The 22099-nt window shown below is 37.6% G+C and overlaps 1 protein-coding gene across 1 annotated transcript in view; it reads right to left on the bottom strand.

The window, feature by feature from the left end:
• Window positions 1–599: 599 nt before the first annotated feature.
• Window positions 600–22099, bottom strand: part of LOC134822240 (uncharacterized protein K02A2.6-like) — a 33962-nt gene continuing 12462 nt past the window's right edge. The window contains exons 2-3 of the mRNA XM_063833147.1: window positions 1551–1691; window positions 600–799 (exon numbers count right to left, since the gene is read on the bottom strand). Of these exons, the coding sequence (XP_063689217.1) occupies window positions 600–799; window positions 1551–1691 (341 nt within the window). The remainder of the gene's footprint in view (window positions 800–1550; window positions 1692–22099) is intronic.

Genomic DNA, 22099 nt, shown 5'->3' with positions numbered 1-22099 from the left:
GAGTTAAGCTCGAGTCGAAGGTAATATTTGGAACAAATATTTTACGAGTATCACCCGTTAAAAACAAAACACCAGTTTAATTGTCCTTTTGTCTGAACCATATGGTTAAGTGTAAGCTGTATACAATACGTCAAAAAATCATATCAACGAATCGTATCAAAGTCCATCATCAGTTAGTAACAGAGTAGAGATCAGAGCAGAACGAAGGAACATGCTTGCTTGCGGGAATCTTTTCTGAAATATTGTCGACAGGTTAAAATCAATTGCATTTCTGTTACTTGGGTGTGGGATATAAAGCATTATATGGTTGTTAAAAGCCTACATAATACTCTTCACTTAATATTTATGTATCTAGCCAGCACCTCGATCTTATGTTGGTGGCTAGGTTCGGGGGTGGACATGTGATAGCGGAGTATTCTCGATGCCATCGTCAGCCACCTTGCGTGACACAACGGCCCAATCTTGTTACCAGCCGATGCTGGATCAGCGTATCCTAATGAAACGAAAAAATTCTTTAGAAGTTAAAGAAAGACTGAATTTCAATCACAGGTCCCTCAAAAATGTAAATGTTTATTGTAATTGTGATTATGAATATGATTTTATGTCATAACATTCGTACCGTCCATGCAGGATATACAGAGTTTGTATAAATGCTTCCTGTCCTCGCTCATTGTTGCGAGAACGGTGTCAGGGAGCCTCGGGAAACCGGTGCACGGAATTCTCTGAAATGTTGTTATTGGTCGCTCACACACCGGTTTCCCGATGGCCTTGCCCATAGACCCGTTGAATTGTCCGATTCCTGAAAGTTAACAAGAATTAATCATAATATTAGTAATCGAGATGGAATTTAATATTAAACAGTCGACAGGTCGGGCCGAGCCCCAATCTCCTTTTATATCAACACAATGGTCTTCAACCGTAAATTAGTATTAATTGTACATTGTTTAATTATCAAAAGTCATCACGTATGATAAACTTAGAAAAACCTTGGGTGACTTCATCGAGAAAGCAAAATAGGGCTCTCAGCGGCAACTCTGCCAGGTGTAACAGGCAAATCGCCAAGTGACATGGTCGCCCTAACATATCCTGGATATGTCTCAATGCTCCTCCCTGAATGGAATGTTCTTTAACTCCAAGCCTGTCATTGAAAACATTTTACAGTTACTGTTAAATATCGCTTAATGATGCTGTGATTTGTCAACTGTACCTCGTATCCTGTCAATGAATTTGTCCCGTCAGAGCCAAGAACCTTGACATTGGACAGTTTTACTTTTTTCTCTTCTAAGTAGTTAATAATAGCACTTGCTATTCCCCGTCCTGGACATTTAAAGATTACAAATTAACCATTAATCAAATGAATCCGGCTGCAAAGAGCAATTAGTTACTATTTCTATTTTGTTTATTACTCGCTTTTACGCATGATATCAACTATAAATAAATCTCTAAACCGGCGATCACGTAGGTAATGACTGATGATAAACCACAGAATTGAATTTATAATGTTTCCCACACTAGCTTTTAATAATTCATTAAAGTGAGTACTTACTGACCTGTACCGACATTTATCAGGCAAGCCCCCAAACATTTCTCCCCCGGGTACCCCACCAACGACAAGCGGTCCTCTTTCAGAAGCACGTTCTTTCCACCAAGGTAGTGGAGGCTGTCCCCTACCTTCCCATCAAAGTAAAGCCCTGCACGAAAGTTCAAATTAAGTTTACACTTATACTCACTCATTACTCAAATATACAGGGTGGGCCAAAAGTCAGTACCCATACGTTGGCCTTAATAGCTCCGCCGTGTTTTATATTTGAGAGCTGTTGCTTTGCAGATTGCATACTGTACTTACTGGTTCGAGGATTCCGTCGTCAAAATTTGAAAATTCGAATATTTTAGACCACGCCCATTCAATATTAAAACACCTATATTGTTTTCTCTGAACATGCTGAACGCCTAATTTTTTCAGAGACGGTAGATTATCAAATGTTACATATGATCTGAAAACATGAGGCAAAACGGATTAGAAATGACGAAGTTATCAAGCATTTTCTGTATCTCGTTAACAAAATTGACTGGGTGATTATGTGACACCGTGACACGACACCTTAATTGGGCACTCTTAACAATTCCCATAATGTTTAACGGGGTAGTTAACGGGGTCACCTTATCACGTGATTAGGTAATCCAATCACCTGATCACACGTAATGAATAAACTCGTTATGCTTCATATCTCGGTCATCTGAGAAGCTACAGTTTTAATTCTTTCAGGACAAACGTAATTCGAATGGCCAAACACAATTTAATAACATTAAGCTTGATCCAACTATCCAAACTATCCAATAAATGTGAAAATGAACCTCCATTTGAAAAAAATGAACGCAAATATTTTTCGAGTTGACAAATTCCTCGAACCAGTGGTGGTACTAAGTCATATCAGAAGGAAGTATTTAAATTGGGCACTCAGTGACTGAGCTATAAAGGCCAACGTATGGGTACTGACTTTTGGCCCACCCTGTATATTTTTGAACTCTAAATATCATGAAATACGCAATCGAACAGATTTGTCTTACCCTCCACTTTTAGATCTTGCACCGACAACAGAGCACTCCTCCTTCGCTTATTTGTTGCCAAGCGCAACTGAGCCTCTGTTGCCTCCCTGTACAGTCCGTCCTGAGCAGTCATGTCACGAAGAATATTAGTCATCGTGACATTGCTGATGGTTTACGAAAATTGAAATAACAGACACTTTAAAAAAGCTGCCCAACTGAAATTGCACAAATTGCAATAAAACTGCCACATAACACAAGGTTTTTATACATATAAGTTTATTTAACGGGTGATACTCGTAAAATATTTGTTCCAAATATTACCTTCGACGAGTTTAACTCGGCGCACGTCCTGGTAGGTTATAAACCTACAATTTTGTTTTAGTTTGTCTACCGCGTAACTATACTTGAACCCTTTAAGTAATAAGTTGAACTACAGGATCGATATGTTGATTGTATCGATAAAACATGGATTTTGAGGCATAAGGAAGCATTGTTGAGTTCTGAAACCAAGTTTAATCGATTTCTCGTGCGATTTTAGGTCAGGAATGGTCATCAAATTAAATTTAAAACAATGACGATATTTTGGTAAATTTCTAGCTTTCTGCCAGAAAATAAATTGTCGGTTTCTATAGGGGTTTAATTAGGTATAAACTACAGTACAGCTATACTTACACCCACATTCACATGCATGCAAGCTCACCTGGTCCAATGAGCGGGAAACGGAGAGGAAGGTCTGGTGACGTCATAGTCACGTGACCTCAGGCTCATAATCACGTGACCTCAGGCCCAATCAATTGGGTTCTGGCCTGGTCAGCCCCCTGTCACCCTTAACATGCCCAAAACCCAAATTTTAGGTGCTCTACTTGTAGCTTGTGGTTCCCTGAACTCGTACATGAATTTTCATTAAGATTGGACAAACAATGGCTGAGCTAGTTATGAGCCAAAAACCATATGACCATATTTGGGCATACGCACCAATTTTGATCGATTTTGGCCCATAAATTAGTCAAATATCAATATTTTTGAATGGAACCAACTTTATATAAAAGTTAAGTCTATACTACACAATCTCTATAGCATCTCTATAGCATCTCTATAGCATAGTATAGATATCAGCTCAATATCTACCTAAAAATGCCCGGCAAATTTCAGAATTTGGCCGCCAAATTTTTTTAAAGGCCTAACTCAAAATTCTGTCCCAAAACTTAAGGTCGAAATGCGATTCTACGTTGATTCTGAAATTTCATGTAAAAATATTCAAACCCTATTGAGTTCTATTGTTTTGAGCGAAGTCAGTTTTGCAAATATCGCGAACTGAGATATGGGCAATTTTGTTCAGTTTTTGCGATTATTTGAACACAGAATCCACAGGACCACAGTTAGGTAGATACTGAGCTAATAATCATAGATAATGTGTAGTATAGACTTACCTTCCATATAAAGTTGGTTTCATTTCAAAATATTGATATTTGACCAATTTATGGGCCAAAATCGATCAAAATTGGTGCGTATGCCCAAATATGGTTATATGGTTTTTGGCTCATAACTCAGCCATTTTTTGTCCAATCTTGATGAAAATTCATATACGAGTTCAGGGAACCACTAGCTACAAGTAAATCACCTAAAATCTGGGCATGTTAAGGGTATTTGGCTAAATTGGGCCTAATTTGGACAAAATATGGGCGTGGCTGCCCCGCAGGCACCGTTTGGCGGTTGGGGTCCGAGACCCCCTCAAAAGTTCACTGGTCACTGGTCCTAGTTTGTTGGTCAACTGCTATCTTCGCAAAAAAATCAGGGTGAACCCCCCCCCCCCCCCTTAAGTTTTGTCTCTCCAAAGGAGAACGAGCAATATTTCACGAAAACAGAAATCAGTAAGATATAAAGCTCACCCAAGTAACCTAAGCTTAAGAAAGTTAATTTCTAGTGGCACTCTTAAGCATTTAAGAGGTGTTCCGTTTTATTGGAAAAAGCAAAATTCAGTTATTTTCTTTTGAGAATTAAATTAAACTTGCCCCATGACATAGCAATGAAGTTCAAGTTGAATGTCTTCACTGTTACTACCTGTTCATTTTATTTGTTAAATATCCCTTGATAAATCGAGCGCACACAATCAGTCAGTGTCGGTCATTTGAGTTTCCTTGGTCGCCTTTATCCCTTTTTATCGGACCGAATTGGGAAAATTTGTCTACTAACGAGACAAGTTAAAAATGAATTACTTTATGAAGGAGTAAAATGAACGACTCAGTCACCTAACTATCTCCATCGTTGTCTAAAAGGTCCACCATGTCGCCATGGTAACGTTACGCCACTGCTGTCACCTCGTCTGTAACCTAAAATTTAACAGTCACTGCTACAGCAGCAGCTGTCAGCAGACAAAAGATTTTGTGTTTTGCTCCGGGAACAGGCTTACCACATAGGTCCGGGAGTTCCGAACGTTTAGGCAGGGTGCTAGGTTGTCATGGTACACGCTCAACTATATGTTAAGGTAGTCTGAAAGTCCGAAAATCTCCAAATAGAGAAGCATCATCAGAGTGTGAGCCACTGCAGACAAGAGATACGAGTCATACCAATTACAGAAAACATCTTGTAGTATTAAGCATTAAGATCATATTACACATTAAGTATTAAGTGGCGGTCGCGCGCTACTGCAAGTATCAATTTGAACAATAATTATATATAACGTCACAAAAGTGAGTGTCCCTGACACTCCTTATATGGTCATCACGTGGTCACAGCTACTACTTAAATTTATATGTTTTTACAGCTTAACTAAAGTGTTTAGTTTGTTTCATACTATACAGATACTATCATTTTCCGAGTGGAGTTGAACCCCATCTATAATTACTTATATGTAACGAATTTTGACTGATTAAATTTTGCCTCAGTTGCAATTTTTACGTCTGAGTTAATAAACTATGATGATTATATATGAATTTTACTTGAAAGAGTGCTTATCTTAAAGTTAAATGTTTTTACAGGCTCTAATGTTGTAGTCTTACGAAGATTTCCTTACGTCGTGTGTTTCCCTAATTCGTGTCCAAAAGCATTATAGCTACTACTTTATTACTGAGTCGGAACTAAGAGTCCATTATACGCCAGATAACCCCCTCCATATATCCCTGTCCCGCATCAGGGTTTACAGTTCCTCTTTAGAGTTTGGTAATGTTACCATGGTAACCCTCCTCTGTATTACCATGGTAACCCTCCTCTCTTTAGAGTTTGGTAATGTTACCAATGGTAACCCTCCTCTGTATTACCATGGTAACCCTCCCCCATATAACTTTAGAGTTTGTCCCAACTTCTTTCAGCAACATACCTTATCGGACATAATTGTCACGTACTTTCACGCTGAAGACCTGAGCGTGAATAATTATGTCCGTGAAAAACTTGTCCATGACAATTGACAATTATGTCTGCTAAGGTAGGTATATTTGTCTCGGTCAGCCACCCAAAGGTTCCCATGGTAACCCCCCCCCCCCCCCTCCCACCCAAAGGTTTCCATCGAACCTGCTTGTTAGTTATCGTATGTTATCGCCTTTGATCTTATTATTAGTTTATAGTAGCATCTGGTACGTTTATATCGGTAGCAGCTTGGCAGATTTATTCTTCTTGATAAGTGGTCGCTTATAATGTTATAATGTTGCTGCCCCTTACTTCTGCTAGCGATCTTCAGTTTAATACTCTCCCCAATAGTGGGCTCTATCGTCTATTTTTATTTTTTATTTTAGGAAAGAATTTAGTAATTTAGTACAGACAGATCCGTCTGAAAAAATCGATCTGCTGACACACGAAGCTTTCAGAGGATTTTTGACGTTTTTGAGTCCCATTAGGTGCCCTTTATGGCTGACCAACTTTTCCAAACTTTTCCACTTGTCTTAAGGCCACTTTTTGCCACTTTACCACTTTTTACCACCTTTCTTGTTTGTCGAATATCTTTAGTTGTGAACATCGTAAAAGGTTGCGGATCAATCGAGTGTGTTCATATTATCAGGAAGAAAAACTTTTGTTCAAAACAACTTTTACGTCAGATAATAAGTTAATTGGATAATTATCAATTAACTAATTAGCAAAATTCTAAAAATTTTTTATTGGCTCAAAATGATCGGAATAGCTTAAAACACGGAGAAAAGTAGTTTTTAGAAAAAATTTGAAAATTTTTCACTTACATTTTTTTTCGAGACTTATAAAAAATTTCGAAAATTCAAAATATTTTTTCCGCCAAAAGTGATCAAACCGCATGAAACACGGAGAAAAATGCCTTTCAAAAAAACTTAGTGAATTTTTCGTTTCAAGAATACTTAAATAGCCAATATTTGTAGTTGGAGTTCAGTAAATCTCGGCAGATTTTAGTAATCAGGAATTACTAAGTGAAGAGGTCTGAAACTGAAAAACGTTAACCATACGATCGCGCGGCGATATAAGAGTTTCATAAACTAATTTTCGCAGAAACTGCACCAATGGCACAGTCAAGATCGAAACGATAGCCTGCTGTACTGTCATTTTATTGATTTCAATGATGAATCAGTGGGGTTAAGATAATCACATTTGTAATAAATAAACATCTCTGTACCGTCAATTGTGCTAATCTAAACCAGCCTACCTGTATTACCAGACCTCTTCTTTTCCTCGACAATCAAACCAAGTTGTTCATATCGCATTTGGTGGGTGATGTAAGTAGTAATACATATCGTGATTGTATTCAATCACAATACGACACAAAAAATTGGGACTTCCTCTGCACTTTACTTGCGACAACAGAGCACTCCTCCTTCGCTTATTTGTTGCAAGCGCAACTGAGCTCTGTTGCCTCCCTGTACAGTCCGTCCTGAGCAGTCATGTCACGAAGAATATTAGTCATCGTGACATTGCTGATGTTTACGAAAATGAAATAACAGACACTTAAAAAAGCTGCCCAACTGAAATTGCACAAATTGCAATAAAACTGCCACATAACACAAGGTTTTTATACATATAAGTTTATTTAACGGGTGATACTCGTAAAATATTTGTTCCAAATATTACCTTCGACGAGTTTAACTCGGCGCACGTCCTGGTAGGTTATAAACCTACAATTAAAATTTTGTTTTAGTTTGTCTACCGCGTAACTATACTTGAACCCTTTAAGTAATAAGTTGAACTACAGGATCGATATGTTGATTGTATCGATAAAACATGGATTTTGAGGCATAAGGAAGCATTGTGAGTTCTGAAACCAAGTTTAATCGATTTCTCGTGCGATTTTAGGTCAGGAATGGTCATCAAATTAAATTTAAAACAATGACGATATTTTGGTAAATTTCTAGCTTTCTGCCAGAAAATAAATTGTCGGTTTCTATAGGGGTTTAATTAGGTATAAACTACAGTACAGCTATACTTACACCCACTTTCACATGCATGCAAGCTCACCTGGTCCAATGAGCGGGAAACGGAGAGGAAGGTCTGGTGACGTCATAGTCACGTGACCTCAGGCTCATAATCACGTGACCTCAGGCCCAATCAATTGGGTTCTGGCCTGGTCAGCCCCCTGTCACCCTTAACATGCCCAAAACCCAAATTTTAGGTGCTCTACTTGTAGCTTGTGGTTCCCTGAACTCGTACATGAATTTTCATTAAGATTGGACAAACAATGGCTGAGTTATGAGCCAAAAACCATATGACCATATTTGGGCATACGCACCAATTTTGATCGATTTTGGCCCATAAATTAGTCAAATATCAATATTTTTGAATGGAACCAACTTTATATAAAAGTTAAGTCTATACTACACAATCTCTATAGCATCTCTATAGCATCTCTATAGCATAGTATAGATATCAGCTCAATATCTACCTAACTGTGAATTCTGTGTTCAAATAATCGCAAAATTGCCCATATCTCAGTTCGCGATATTAGCAAAACTGACTTCGCTCAAAACAATAGAACTCAATAGGGTTTCAATATTTTTACATGAAATTTTCAGAATCAACGTAGAATCGCATTTCGACCTTAAGTTTTGGGACAGAATTTTGAGTTAGGCCTTTAAAAAAATTTGGCGGCCAAATTCTGAAAAATGCCCGGCAAATTTCAGAATTTGGCCGCCAAATTTGTTTAAAGGCCTAACTCAAAATTCTGTCCCAAAACTTAAGGTCGAAATGCGATTCTACGTTGATTCTGAAATTTCATGTAAAAATATTCAAACCCTATTGAGTTCTATTGTTTTGAGCGAAGTCAGTTTTGCAAATATCGCGAACTGAGATATGGGCAATTTTGTTCAGTTTTTGCGATTATTTGAACACAGAATCCACAGTTAGGTAGATACTGAGCTAATAATCATAGATAATGTGTAGTATAGACTTACCTTCCATATAAAGTTGGTTTCATTTCAAAATATTGATATTTGACCAATTTATGGGCCAAAATAGATCAAAATTGGTGCGTATGCCCAAATATGGTTATATGGTTTTTGGCTCATAACTCTGCCATTTTTTGTCCAATCTTGATGAAAATTCATATACGAGTTCAGGGAACCACTAGCTACAAGTAGATCACCTAAAATCTGGGCATGTTAAGGGTATTTGGCTAAATTGGGCCTAATTTGGACAAAATATGGGCGTGGCTGCCCCGCAGGCACCGTTTGGCGGTTGGGGTCGAGACCCCCTCAAAAGTTTGGTCACTGGTCCTAGTTTGTTGGTCAACTGCTATTTTCACAAAAAAAATCAGGGTGAACCCCCCCCCCCCCCCCCCCCCCCTTAAGTTTTGTCTCTCCAAAGGAGAACGAGCAATATTTCATGAAAACAGAAATCAGTAAGATATAAAGCTCACCCAAGTAACCTAAGCTTAAGAAAGTTAATTTCTAGTGGCATTCTTAAGCATTTAAGAGGTGTTCCGTTTTATTGGAAAAAGCAAAATTCAGTTATTTTCTTTTGAGAATTAAATTAAACTTGCCCCATGACATAGCAATGAAGTTCAAGTTGAATGTCTTCACCGTTACTACCTGTTCATTTTATTTGTTAAATATCCCTTGATAAATCGAGCGCACACAATCAGTCAGTGTCGGTCATTTGAGTTTCCTTGGTCGCCTTTATCCCTTTTTATCGGACCGAATTGGGAAAATTTGTCTACTAACGAGACAAGTTAAAAATGAATTACTTTATGAAGGAGTAAAATGAACGACTCAGTCACCTAACTATCTCCATCGTTGTCTAAAAGGTCCACCATGTCGCCATGGTAACGTTACGCCACTGCTGTCACCTCGTCTGTAACCTAAAATTTAACAGTCACTGCTACAGCAGCAGCTGTCAGCAGACAAAAGATTTTGTGTTTTGCTCCGGGAACAGGCTTACCACATAGGTCCGGGAGTTCCGAACGTTTAGGCAGGGTGCTAGGTTGTCATGGTACACGCTCAACTATATGTTAAGGTAGTCTGAAAGTCCGAAAATCTCCAAATAGAGAAACATCATCAGAGTGTGAGCCACTGCAGACAAGAGATACGAGTCATACCAATTACAGAAAACATCTTGTAGTATTAAGCATTAAGATCATATTACACATTAAGTATTAAGTGGCGGTCGCGCGCTACTGCAAGTATCAATTTGAACAATAATTATATAACGTCACAAAAGTGAGTGTCCCTGACACTCCTTATATGGTCATCACGTGGTCACAGCTACTACTTAAATTTATATGTTTTTACAGCTTAACTAAAGTGTTTAGTTTGTTTCATACTATACAGATACTAACATTTTCCGAGTGGAGTTGAACCCCATCTATAATTACTTATATGTAACGAATTTTGACTGATTAAATTTTGCCTCAGTTGCAATTTTTACGTCTGAGTTAATAAACTATGATGATTATATATGAATTTTACTTGAAAGAGTGCTTATCTTAAAGTTAAATGTTTTTACAGGCTCTAATGTTGTAGTCTTACAAAGATTTCCTTACGTCGTGTGTTTCCCTAATTCGTGTCCAAAAGCATTATAGCTACTACTTTATTACTAAGTCGGAACTAAGAGTCCATTATACGACAGATAACCCCCTCCATATATCCCTGTCCCGCATCAGGGTTTACAGTTCCTCTTGAGAGTTTGGTAATGTTGCCATGGTAACCCTCTTCTGTATTACCATGGTAACCCTCCTCTCTTTAGAGTTTGGTAATGTTACCAATGGTAACCCTCCTCTGTATTACCATGGTAACCCTCCCCCCATATAACTTTAGAGTTTGTCCCAACTTCTTTCAGCAACATACCTTATCGGACATAATTGTCACGTACTTTCACGCTGAAGACCTGAGCGTGAATAATTATGTCCGTGAAAAACTTGTCCATGACAATTGACAATTATGTCTGATAAGGTAGGTATATTTGTCTCGGTCAGCCACCCAAAGGTTCCCATGGTAACCCCCCCCCCCCCACCCAAAGGTTTCCATCGAACCTGCTTGTTAGTTATCGTATGTTATCGCCTTTGATCTTATTATTAGTTTATAGTAGCATCTGGTACGTTTATATCGGTAGCAGCTTGGCAGATTTATTCTTCTTGATAAGTGGTCGCTTATAATGTTATAATGTTGCTGCCCCTTACTTCTGCTAGCGATCTTCAGTTTATAATACTCTCCCCAATAGTGGGCTCTATCGTCTATTTTTATTTTTTATTTTAGGAAAGAATTTAGTAATCTAACTATTTGCAGCTGTTATATTCAGTCGAAATAACGCAATTTTCCATTTTTTTGCAATTTTGATTATTATAGTTATCCAACTTTACACAAATCACAAATAGTTAGTTAAACATCCTAAATAAGATAAGTCTACAACGAAGTCCAGTAAAACATATAGCCGTAATTTAATTACTAATATAAATTTCTCCATAAAATACGGTTTGAGGCAATGTGTTTCAGTTTAGTCAATTCTTCTGGATTATTTAGTTATTTAATTATTTATTCTATTATAAAGGTCACTAAAAATAGTTTTGAACAAGTTACTACCCTATATTAACTACTAACAGCGAAGATAAGAGCTTACTGCGGTGTAGAGTTAATATAACTACAGAAAATTATTCCAACTTTAAGCAAAAAAGGGCACATTTTGACCACCTGGAATAATAACTTAATTTTGATAACATCATGTACGGCTGTGTTTTAGTTATCTTCATGGAAATTTTGTTGATATGCCAACGAAATTAACTTGGGAAACTCAGACCTTTCATTTCAAAACCACTTTTAGTTGATTCTACGGTCAAAAATAGGTCTAGAAAAGTAGAAAGGTGTATCTGGAGTCCCTAGCGTATCAAGCAGAAACTACTAGTACTGCTTCTCAGATCGTGTCCAAACATTTTCCATTTGGATTTAGTAACCCACTCTAAGGATGGTGTAACGTCGCAGTTGCAGTGAGCAGATCAGCATATTTATTGGTAGTAATACGAGGGTACCGCGTCATATTAATAATAAGAAGTGCAACAAATTATGGGGTGCTGGAACCCGCATAGCCCTCATTACAAAGATAAAGTTGTATGAAGCATTTGTAACCCCTGTGATGCTGTGGGCCGGGCAGTGTGTTACTATGGTAACTAGTAGAGTGTAACTTGTAGTGTAACATGTAGTGTAACTATGGTAACTAACAGCTGGGCCGGGCAGTACCAAAGAATGCTTTGAAAAAAATTGATGTCTGCCATCGTAAACAAATTTAATATTAATGGTTTTTTAAATTTTTATTTTAATAACACGTTCTTGCGCATTATTTATTTATTTATTTCTCTATTGATGTATAGTTAAGACGTGGATGTTAGGGCTCTCAAATTTATGTTTAATCCTGTTTAATCCTGTTTAGACAATGTTATGTATCTAATTCGTGATTTTGACACCACCTGTCCATTTTACTACGCTTTACTGTCGCTCCAATCATGATTATATCTCCATGGTAACTACTAACTGCAAGATAAGATTTAGCATTGTCATTTATACATGACTCTATAACTATAAGATTGGTCAGGTTTGACCAAGGTGTAAGGCCTAAGGGTTCGCTGTGCCCGCCTCAGTCTTGGTACATTGTTATGCAAAGTCCCATGACAATTACTGATTACTTTACCACTCGCGATGTCCATGGCTTTTAAGCCGAATGCTCAAACATCCATTGTTAGGGGTTGGAATTGACATAATTTGATGATATACTGCAGGTCCATTATAAATATAACTCCCCTTTGACCTATATGAGAGCAACCGAAAACATATTCGGTGCAATTATAAAACAATATATACCAGGTCCTTTATAACTCGGTCTTTTGTATTACAGGTGTAATAAAAAATATATACCAGGTCCTTTATAACTCGGTCTTTTGTATTACAGGTGTAATAAAAAATATATACCAGGTCCTTTATAACGCAGTCTCTTGTATAGAACGCAGTTATTTAGCACCGCGTAATAGAGGGGAAATACTGGATTATGAAATTTAGTGTAAGCGCGCCATTTCTGCAGTAGTTGCTCTGGAAACATTCGCAAAGTTATTTTACATGATTTCATGGTTTGAATTACTGTAAAGTGAGAAAGTGAGATACATGATCGTATTCGTATTATCTATTGTAACTCATAAGCTGCTATTTATCAAAGCTGTCAAATATCTCACCTATAAGTATGTGGACTCAAAGTCTTTAACAGTCGAGCTAACCTACCTACCTATTGAACCTATTGAGAGGTTTAGAAATAGGCGTCTTCACGGTCATCACGCAATCTGCGGACCACCTCCTTAACTGCACCAGTCTTTAACCGTGCAAGATGGTATGCTTTCTTCGAAGGGTTGCTATAATATGCAGCTTCTGATAGGATATAATGATGACTGATGAGTCTTATACATACTGGCGGGGAGGTGAAACACATTTGTTTAGCTATTAAATATCCCCGATATATAAATTTTCTTGTTACTTCCTTACTGGTACTACCGTTAAAACAAGATACCTCGATCTTTTAAAGTTTTAAAGAGTTGATGATCACAGTGCTGGCAAGCACGACCGCCGCCATTATACTAACTATACTATTTATCCCTATATTATACCCCTTTCCTGTTTTTCCAGGCATTAAGACTCATCGAAAGTCGTTCAGCAGGCATAATTTAAGTTCAAAACATTATAATTCAATGTTTAAGATGACAGGAATAAGAAATAGTTATGTGGAGGTTTCTAAGAAATTCGCGCAAAATACGCGCCAGCATGTTATACGAAATTAGGTAAAAAACCCAAAATCACCATATTCAGGTGCCTCAAAAATCATGTTAAAGTTGAGTTAGAGATCTGAAATTGCAGAGCGTCTAGATGTTGACCAAATCGACTGCAAAAAGGTTTCAAGTTTCAGGAGTATCGGGAAGTGTCTTTTCTGAAACCCCTGTTTTACAACAGATTGTCGTGAAGTATATAAGTATATAGATAGATGTATACATCTATATACATATAATACAATATATTATGGGCAAGTTTCCATAAATGAAATTTTATTATCAGCGCTGATAATCGCTTATTGAGCGCCATAATCGATTGTAAACGGCTGTTTTTTTTAAAGCGCCGAAAAAGCGCCCGATAAGCGATTATCAGCGCTGATAATAAAATTTCATTTATGGAAACTTGCCATATTATGTATGTATAGAGTATAGACGCTTTGGTAGTAAATTGTAGCCTGCATTCAAGTGTCTGCAGATTCAAAAGCTTTAACGATACAGCCATCTCGGACCACAGGTCTTGAAGATAATTGTTTAGACTAAAGTTTAAAATAAGTTTAAAAACGATTTAACGTCATTATCATCACTTGATGAAGTCATCAAGTTAACCGTTTTTAAAAATTGATTTTTGAGAAAAACAACTTTTCAAATCAATTTTACACCATTTTACACCATTATAAGGACTTATTGAAGTTAGATAAATGTTTAAGGTAAATTCTGAAAATTTACCGGAAAGTTTTCTTTGTTTGCTCCTTCATAAAAATATTCGTTATTGAAGCTATATCAATACTTTTTTGAAGAATAATTTTATAAAAACACAAATTTTGTGATTTAGTATTCTCTGGTGTTGGGCCATCCCTTGGGTTATGAAGCTCAGTTCTGCTTCCTATAGGTATATTATATATTGTGCATTAGGCGCAGGTTAGTTTAAAAGTTAAAATTCAAAAATTTGCACACGTGGGGACACGCCCAAATTGATGCAAAATTGCTAAAATCGATTTTTATCAACTTTGGAGTCCCGTTGTAAGTTCATTTCTTATTGAAATCTTTGGAAACTTTGTATGCTTATCAAAGCAGCTAGATCGGACTCTGATATTATGTATTAGCAAATTTGTATAGTGTATAATTTTTTATTGTTAATCATACTCTGTAACCTGGTAACGCGGCTGACACAAAAACAAAATGTTGGCCTGGCTTGTGCATAACCTAGTAAATAACACGCACTCCGATAAAAGCCGTCTTGAGAAACTCCGCAAAATGTTCATTGTAGTCAACGGGCACAAAGAAGCATTACTAGCAATTGTGTCCTTTACCCTCCTACATAATTTGAACATTTTTTGTGGCTAACTCATTGAACAACATCTGAATTAATATGTATTTAGTATTAAAAGATTCAGTAAGTTATCTTTTCATGTACGCTGTACACTGTAGTTAGTAAATCAAATCAAACTTTTTCGATCAGCCGCGCGCTGAACCAGTGTTGCACTAGGTAAAAATTGTGTATATTTTGTACATTTTTGAGTGTAAATTAATTTATTAATTTATCACAAATTATTTTATTATAATAAAATCAGTAACCACTTATGTGAAATGGTTATTTTGACTTTAAATATTTGAACTAAATATGAACTGATTGTGGGTATAAAACAAAATTTGTTTTACTAAAATTTGTTTTACTAAACTATATATAAAATACCAATATGCAAAAATCACTCAAAGAGTTGATTGGCTTACTTTTATAAGTTTGTACAGCCAAAAATGTTTTCAGATAATGTATTTGTAATTGGGACGGCAAGATTGTTTTTTAATGACATTTACAAAATTTGTGTTATGAAAATTGAATGTTTAAGCCTTTATACTCACGCACGATAAATTTTCCCTACAATGTTTCTCAAAGAGAGGCTGGGCCCGTATGGCCCATGAAAGGATAGCACGAGGATGCCTGCCCTTGGAGTATGGCAACCCCGGGGGAGGTTGCCAGAGATATCAATGTGTATAGCACGTGATATGAAGGGGAGAGCTTAAGTTATAAGTTCCTTATGAGTATTGCTGAAAGCACAGTGTAAGGCCTACACGGACCGCCTCTAACTAGCCAATCCCTGTTTACATGCCGTGTAGCAGGGGACTAGAAAGAGCTAAACTAGTAAGCGGGGCATAGCCAATACACTGTACTCCCATCATTGAGTATATTACCAACCAAAAGGAAAATTTCCTTGTGTTTGGAATCTACCAAGTGGGTAGATGTACATGTGGGCGACGGGTGTGGAACAGAAAGATGAGACAACTTGTAAGTAGTAACTATGTCACTCCGGTCTGGTGCAGCTCCTCGGGCACAATTAGGTTTGGTGCGGTCTGCGATATTAACAATAGTGGTGATGTGTCATGGTTGTCAACAATTTCATTGACGGAGAGGTAATTATAGTCCTGGAAATACTGCCCTCTTATTTGGGCAATGGCCATTACAGTTCAAGACAGTCTCCTCTTCGTCGCCGCACATAGGACAATGTAGTTGTACCACTTATTATTCTAAAGTGGATTCGAGTAAAATTTAACAAATGACATAACGTCCAGACCTCTGCACTAATATAGTAGTAATTTAGTTACATGTTGCAGTTAAAAGGAATTGTCCACTTTGACATGTTAATATTTAGTATAATACTATACTTTTAATAATTTCAACACTACTATATAACAAATAATTTGAGGCTCTAATGATCTTTATTTATAACCTATGCTGTGTATTTTCCTCAACATATCTAAATATTTTAACCATATTTATCAAAATCAATATTTCATTTCGATATGAGGCCGAATCGTCTCGCGTCCCTTGATAGCAGAATAACCGCCTCCACAGAAAAGTAGGGCCTGTCGTGATATCATGGATCGCTTAGGTTCCACCAGGATCTGGTAGACCTCATAATTATGCGGCCTCTATGTATCGTCATCTCGTACAACTCCGAAAAACCATTATGAGTTTGGCATGTGAAAATTTGCAGCCTTCCAGACATCGATTGGGTTAACGAGTTGTTGTACGTCACCTTAAGATCGGGTGACATGGGGCTGAACAGGCCAAAACCCAATTGATTGGGTCTGAGGTGACGTGATTATGAGCCTGAGGTCACGTGGCTATGACGTCACCTGAGCTTGTTCTCCGTTTCCCGCTCTTTGGACCAGGTGAGCTTGCATGCTTGTGAATGTGGGTGTAAGTACAGCTGTACTGTAGTTTATATCCAATTACCCCTAATAGAAACTCCGCTCGATCCTGTCTCTTGATTGCTGATGATGATCAGGAACACATGACGTATCATCACGACGATTATTGGTCACTCGAAATCGACCCGTTTAGAATGCAATTTAGGTGTGATGGTTGTTTCTGCGTATTTGTTACTGTTTAACAAATGACATAACGTCCAGACCTCTGCACTAATATAGTAGTAATATAGTTACATGTTGCAGTTAAAAGGAATTGTCCACTTTGACATGTTAATATTTAGTATAATACTATACTTTTAATAATTTCAACACTACTATATAACAAATTATTTGAGGCTCTAATGATCTTTATTTATAACCTATGATGTGTATTTTCCTCAACATATCTAAATATTTTAACCATATTTATCAAAATCAATATTTCATTTCGATATGAGGCCGAATCGTCTCGCGTCCCTTGATAGCAGAATAACCGCCTCCACAGAAAAGTAGGGCCTGTCGTGATATCATGGATCGCTTAGGTTCCACCAGGATCTGGTAGACCTCATAATTATGCGGCCTCTATGTATCGTCATCTCGTACAACTCCGAAAAACCATTATGAGTTTGGCATGTGAAAATTTGCAGCCTTCCAGACATCGATTGGGTTAACGAGTTGTCGTACGTCACCTTAAGATCGGGTGACAGGGGGCTGAACAGGCCAAAACCCAATTGATTGGGTCTGAGGTCACGTGATTATGAGCCTGAGGTCACGTGGCTATGACGTCACCAGAGCTTGCTCTCCGTTTCCCGCTCTTTGGACCAGGTGAGCTTGCATGCTTGTGAATGTGGGTGTAAGTACAGCTGTACTGTAGTTTATATTCAATTACCCCTAATAAAAACTCCGGTCGATCCTGTCTCTTGATTGCTGATGATGATCAGGAACACATGACGTATCATCACGACGATTATTGGTCACTCGAAATCGACCCGTTAAGAATGCAATTTAGGTGTGATGGTTGTTTCTGCGTATTTGTTACTGTTACCTGTTACTAATTAATCAACAGGATCAAAATGTTTATTGTATCGTTAAAATATGGATTTTAAGGTCATAATGGTCATACAAATAAATTTTGAACAAGGTCGATACTTTGGTAAATTTTTAGCTTTCTGTCAGAAAATAAATCTGCGTATCTATTACGGGTAATTGGCTTGTATATTCTGTTGTGTGACTTAAAAAACAACATAGGAGAATTTGTGAAAGTTTTAATTTTTCCAGCCTTGAAAATGCCAGATGAAAATGGCACAAAATTCCAAATATCAAATAAAATTGTCCAATGGTGTTTATATTCCGGTACACATGAATAAGTTTTGAAATTTCTGACTGGGAGTAAGACAGGACTGCACGTGCTACTTTTTGTGGACTTTATGATTAACAGTTTCCTTTGAATGATTGTTCTGAATCTCTGCAGCGCTCGTTGAACTCTTGCTGTAAGTTTCACCACTATAAATTCAAAATTTTAATAGTTATGAATTATGGTCCCTCCTATAATGCTTTCTGTTTGTCAGAAATGTCCACCTTATGCTCTATAGTATAATACTATAGAGCATAAGGTAAGTATTCACACATTTTATGCGAATATTTTATGGATAACAAATGAAGTTAGGCCCAGCTTCTCGTGCTGATTGCGCTATATATGTCTGCAAATCCTCCAAATGATTGCTCGATTAGATAACCTGTTTCTCGTGAGAATGAACTCTTTGCCGTATTTTGTGGCTTTTAGCTAAAAAGGTGTGTTCTAAATGATTGTCGCATATCAAAAATATGATTTTATCGAGTTTTTTTTTCTTCCTGGTGTCAACTGCAGTCAACTGAGTGCGAAGCATAATGAAATCGGACTTTTGATAACATATTCCAGGGATGTCCAGCTACAGAAAAAACCCCTAAAAATTAGCTAAAATAGATAAAGTAATAACGTCGTGAAGGGAACTACTAGACTGCCTCTAAATGATTGCTCGATTAGATAACCTGTTTCTCAAGAGAATGAACTCTTTGCCGTATTTCGTGGCTTTTAGCTAAAATGGTGTGTTCTAAATGATTGTCGCATATCGAAAATAAATAAAGTAATAACCTCGTAAAGGGAACTAATGCCTCAACTGTTGGTATATGTGTTGTTGAGCAGGTTACCTTCGGTTTGTACTGTCTAACCTCTAACTTCGATAACTTGATTCTTGCCTGGTTGAACAATTTAGGGGCCTCACAATCTAGTGCATAAACTCCGGTTTGACAATCCCAATGGTTACTTCCAGCAGTACTCAATAGGGTTTCAATATTTTTTCATGAAATTTTCAGAATCAACTTAGAATCGCCTCATGACCTTAAGTTTTGTATTGGATTTTGAGTTAGTCTTTTAAAAAAGTTTGGCAGCCAAATTCTGAAAAATGCCCGGCAAATTTCAGAAAATTTTATGAAAAAATATTGAAACCCTATTGAGTTCTATTGTTTTGAGCGAAGTCAGTTTTGCAAAATATTGAAATATCGCAAACTGAGATATGGGCGAGTTTGTTCATTTTTTGCAATTATTTGAACACAGAATCCACAGTTAGGTAGATATTCAGCTGATAATCATAGAGATTGTGTAGTTTAGGCTTACCTTTTATATAAAGTTGGTTTGATTCAAAAATATTGATATTTGACCAATTTATGGGCCAAAATCGATCAAATTTAGTGCGTATGTCCAAATATGGGTATATAGTTTTTTGCTCATAACGCAGTCATTTGTTGTCCAATATTTATGAAAATTCGTATACTAGTTCAGGGGACCACTAGCTACAAGTAAAGCACCTAAAATCAGGGTTTTGGGCATTTTCAGGGTATTTGGCTAAATTGGGTCTAATTTGGACCAAATATGGGCGTGGCTGCCCCGCGGGCACCGTTTGGCGGTTGGGGTCCGGGACCCCCTCAAAAGTTTGGTCACCGGTCCTTGTTTGTTGGTCAACTGTTATCTCGAAACCAAGTTTCACAAAAAAATCAGGATGAACAGCAGCAGTTAGCAGCAGTGAGCAGCAGTGATCAGCAGTGAGCAGCAGCTAGCAGCAGTTAGCAGCAGTGAGCTGGTGAGCAGCAGTGAACCGCAGTGAGCAGCAGTGAGCAGCAGTTAGCAGCAGTTTCTTTGCACTATAGTCCTCCTGTGCTTTACTATTTACCCCCTTTACTATTTTTCATGCATTAAGACACATCAGAAATCGTTGAGAAGATTAAATTTTAGTTCAAAACATTCTCATTCAATGATTCAATGTCAAAGATGACAGGAATAAAAAATAGTTATGCGGAGGTTTTTAAGAAATTTGTGCAAAATACGCGCCAGCACTGTTATACAAAATCAGGTAAAAAACCCAAAATCGCCATATTCAGGTGCCTTAAAAACCATGTTAAATATGAGTTACTTACTTTGGTTACTTTAGTTGACTTTATCCTCGTAGCAGGAAGGGTCATCAAATGTCTGACCACCTCGATGGCGAGTAGTCTACCAGGGAAATAGACCAGCTGCATCTATTACCGGCAATCGGAGGATTGTCCGGTATCAAAGCAACAAACTTAGGACAAACTAACTTTAAATGACTCAAAAGTAGCTCCAGCTACTTAATAGTGTCAGGCACTTTGTTCCATAGTTTGGTCCTCTTACAGCGAATGAGCTATCAAAGAGTGTCTGGTTGCTCAAGGAACTCAGCCTAGACAGGGAAGGGATGATTGCTCGGGTACCATGTCTGGATGTTTTTGTGAACCTAATATATTGCTGCAATTGGGGACAACATTGTGAAGGATCTTCCACCTCATCAGAATGGTATACCATTCCCTTCTAGTTCTGCGCTGCAGTGACATCAGTTTTAGATGTTAACGCCTCTCCCAATAGGTCTTATTTTCCAGACCGCATATGCGATTGGTGAATGTTCGCTGGACCCTCTCCAAAAGCTGGATCTCAGTCACATTAACAGGGTCCCACAGCGGACAACAGTACTCTAGTAGGCTTCTGACCAAAGACTTATATTACAGGGTAGTCATTACGGTCCTATCACGAGTTTTGAAGACACTAAACACCCATGATAATGTGCTTCTAGCTTTCTTGATCATATTACCGATCTGTTTGGACCAGTTCAGATCGCTTGATACCATAACTCCGAGGTCCCCAAAGTTCTCAACGGGTTATAGTATGTTCTCGCTGGTGACCTTGTAAAGTAGAGTTTCCACGTAAAAAGGGAGTTCAGAGAAGTGGCTCTTTCTGTTGTGGAGAAGATTCAAGAGCTCAAACTTCTGTTCGTGGAGCTTAATGTTGTTGCAGCGTGACCAGTCGAGAATACCGTACAGATCAGCCTGAAGCAGCAGGCAGTTTCCCTAGTATCGTCAGCAAAGAAGTTTACCCTGGAAGAGGTCAGAGTAACCGGTCTGTAGTTAGCACACCTACTACCTGTCTTGAAAAGCGGTGTGATATATCCAGTCTTGTAGAAACTTGGGACGATGCCTGTATACATGGACTCAGACCAGAGGAGATGAATCGGAACACTCAAACTTGAAGCACATCTTTTGAGGAGAATAGCAGGAATACCATCAGGTCCCGGTGCAGAGTCCAGCTTAATCTCAGATATAATGACTTATCCGACCGATATGCTTACCTGAACACAAGGAAATGTTTTCAAAGGAAAAATTTCGAAATCAGTGAAACTACCTCCTTATTAATGAAGATATCAGTTTATATTTGGATAGATATCAGTTTATATGTCGACTTGATAAAGTACCCTGATATTATAATCAAACAGAGATGATATTTGACCAAAACCCATAATTATGGGCAGTGTCTCTCTTTCGCAAACAAAAGGAAATGATATTAATTTGATTGACCGTCTGCAAATGCAAATTGCTACCAAGAATCAAATCGGATGATTTAAGGCGCCGAAAAGACGGAAATTGGCGGATGCTAGATTTCCATTCACTATAACTATAAGTATAAGCTCTAATCAGCTCACTTCATAATAATAATATTGATAAATTATGCTTTAACTAGGGAAATACCCTTTTTTACAAAAGGGTGAAATGGAAAAAAATCCTTCAATTTTAATTTTGCAGAAAAAGATAATTTAACGATAATGTTAGCACAGCTGCAGCTCTGTCGATTCTGATTTAGAGAGG

This window comes from Bolinopsis microptera, chromosome 10 (genome assembly GCF_026151205.1).
Source record: "Bolinopsis microptera isolate Bmic1 chromosome 10, MBARI_Bmic_1.0, whole genome shotgun sequence".
In the NCBI taxonomy this organism is placed as follows: Eukaryota; Metazoa; Ctenophora; class Tentaculata; order Lobata; family Bolinopsidae; genus Bolinopsis; species Bolinopsis microptera.
This window is presented reverse-complemented; position numbering and strand designations above follow the sequence as displayed.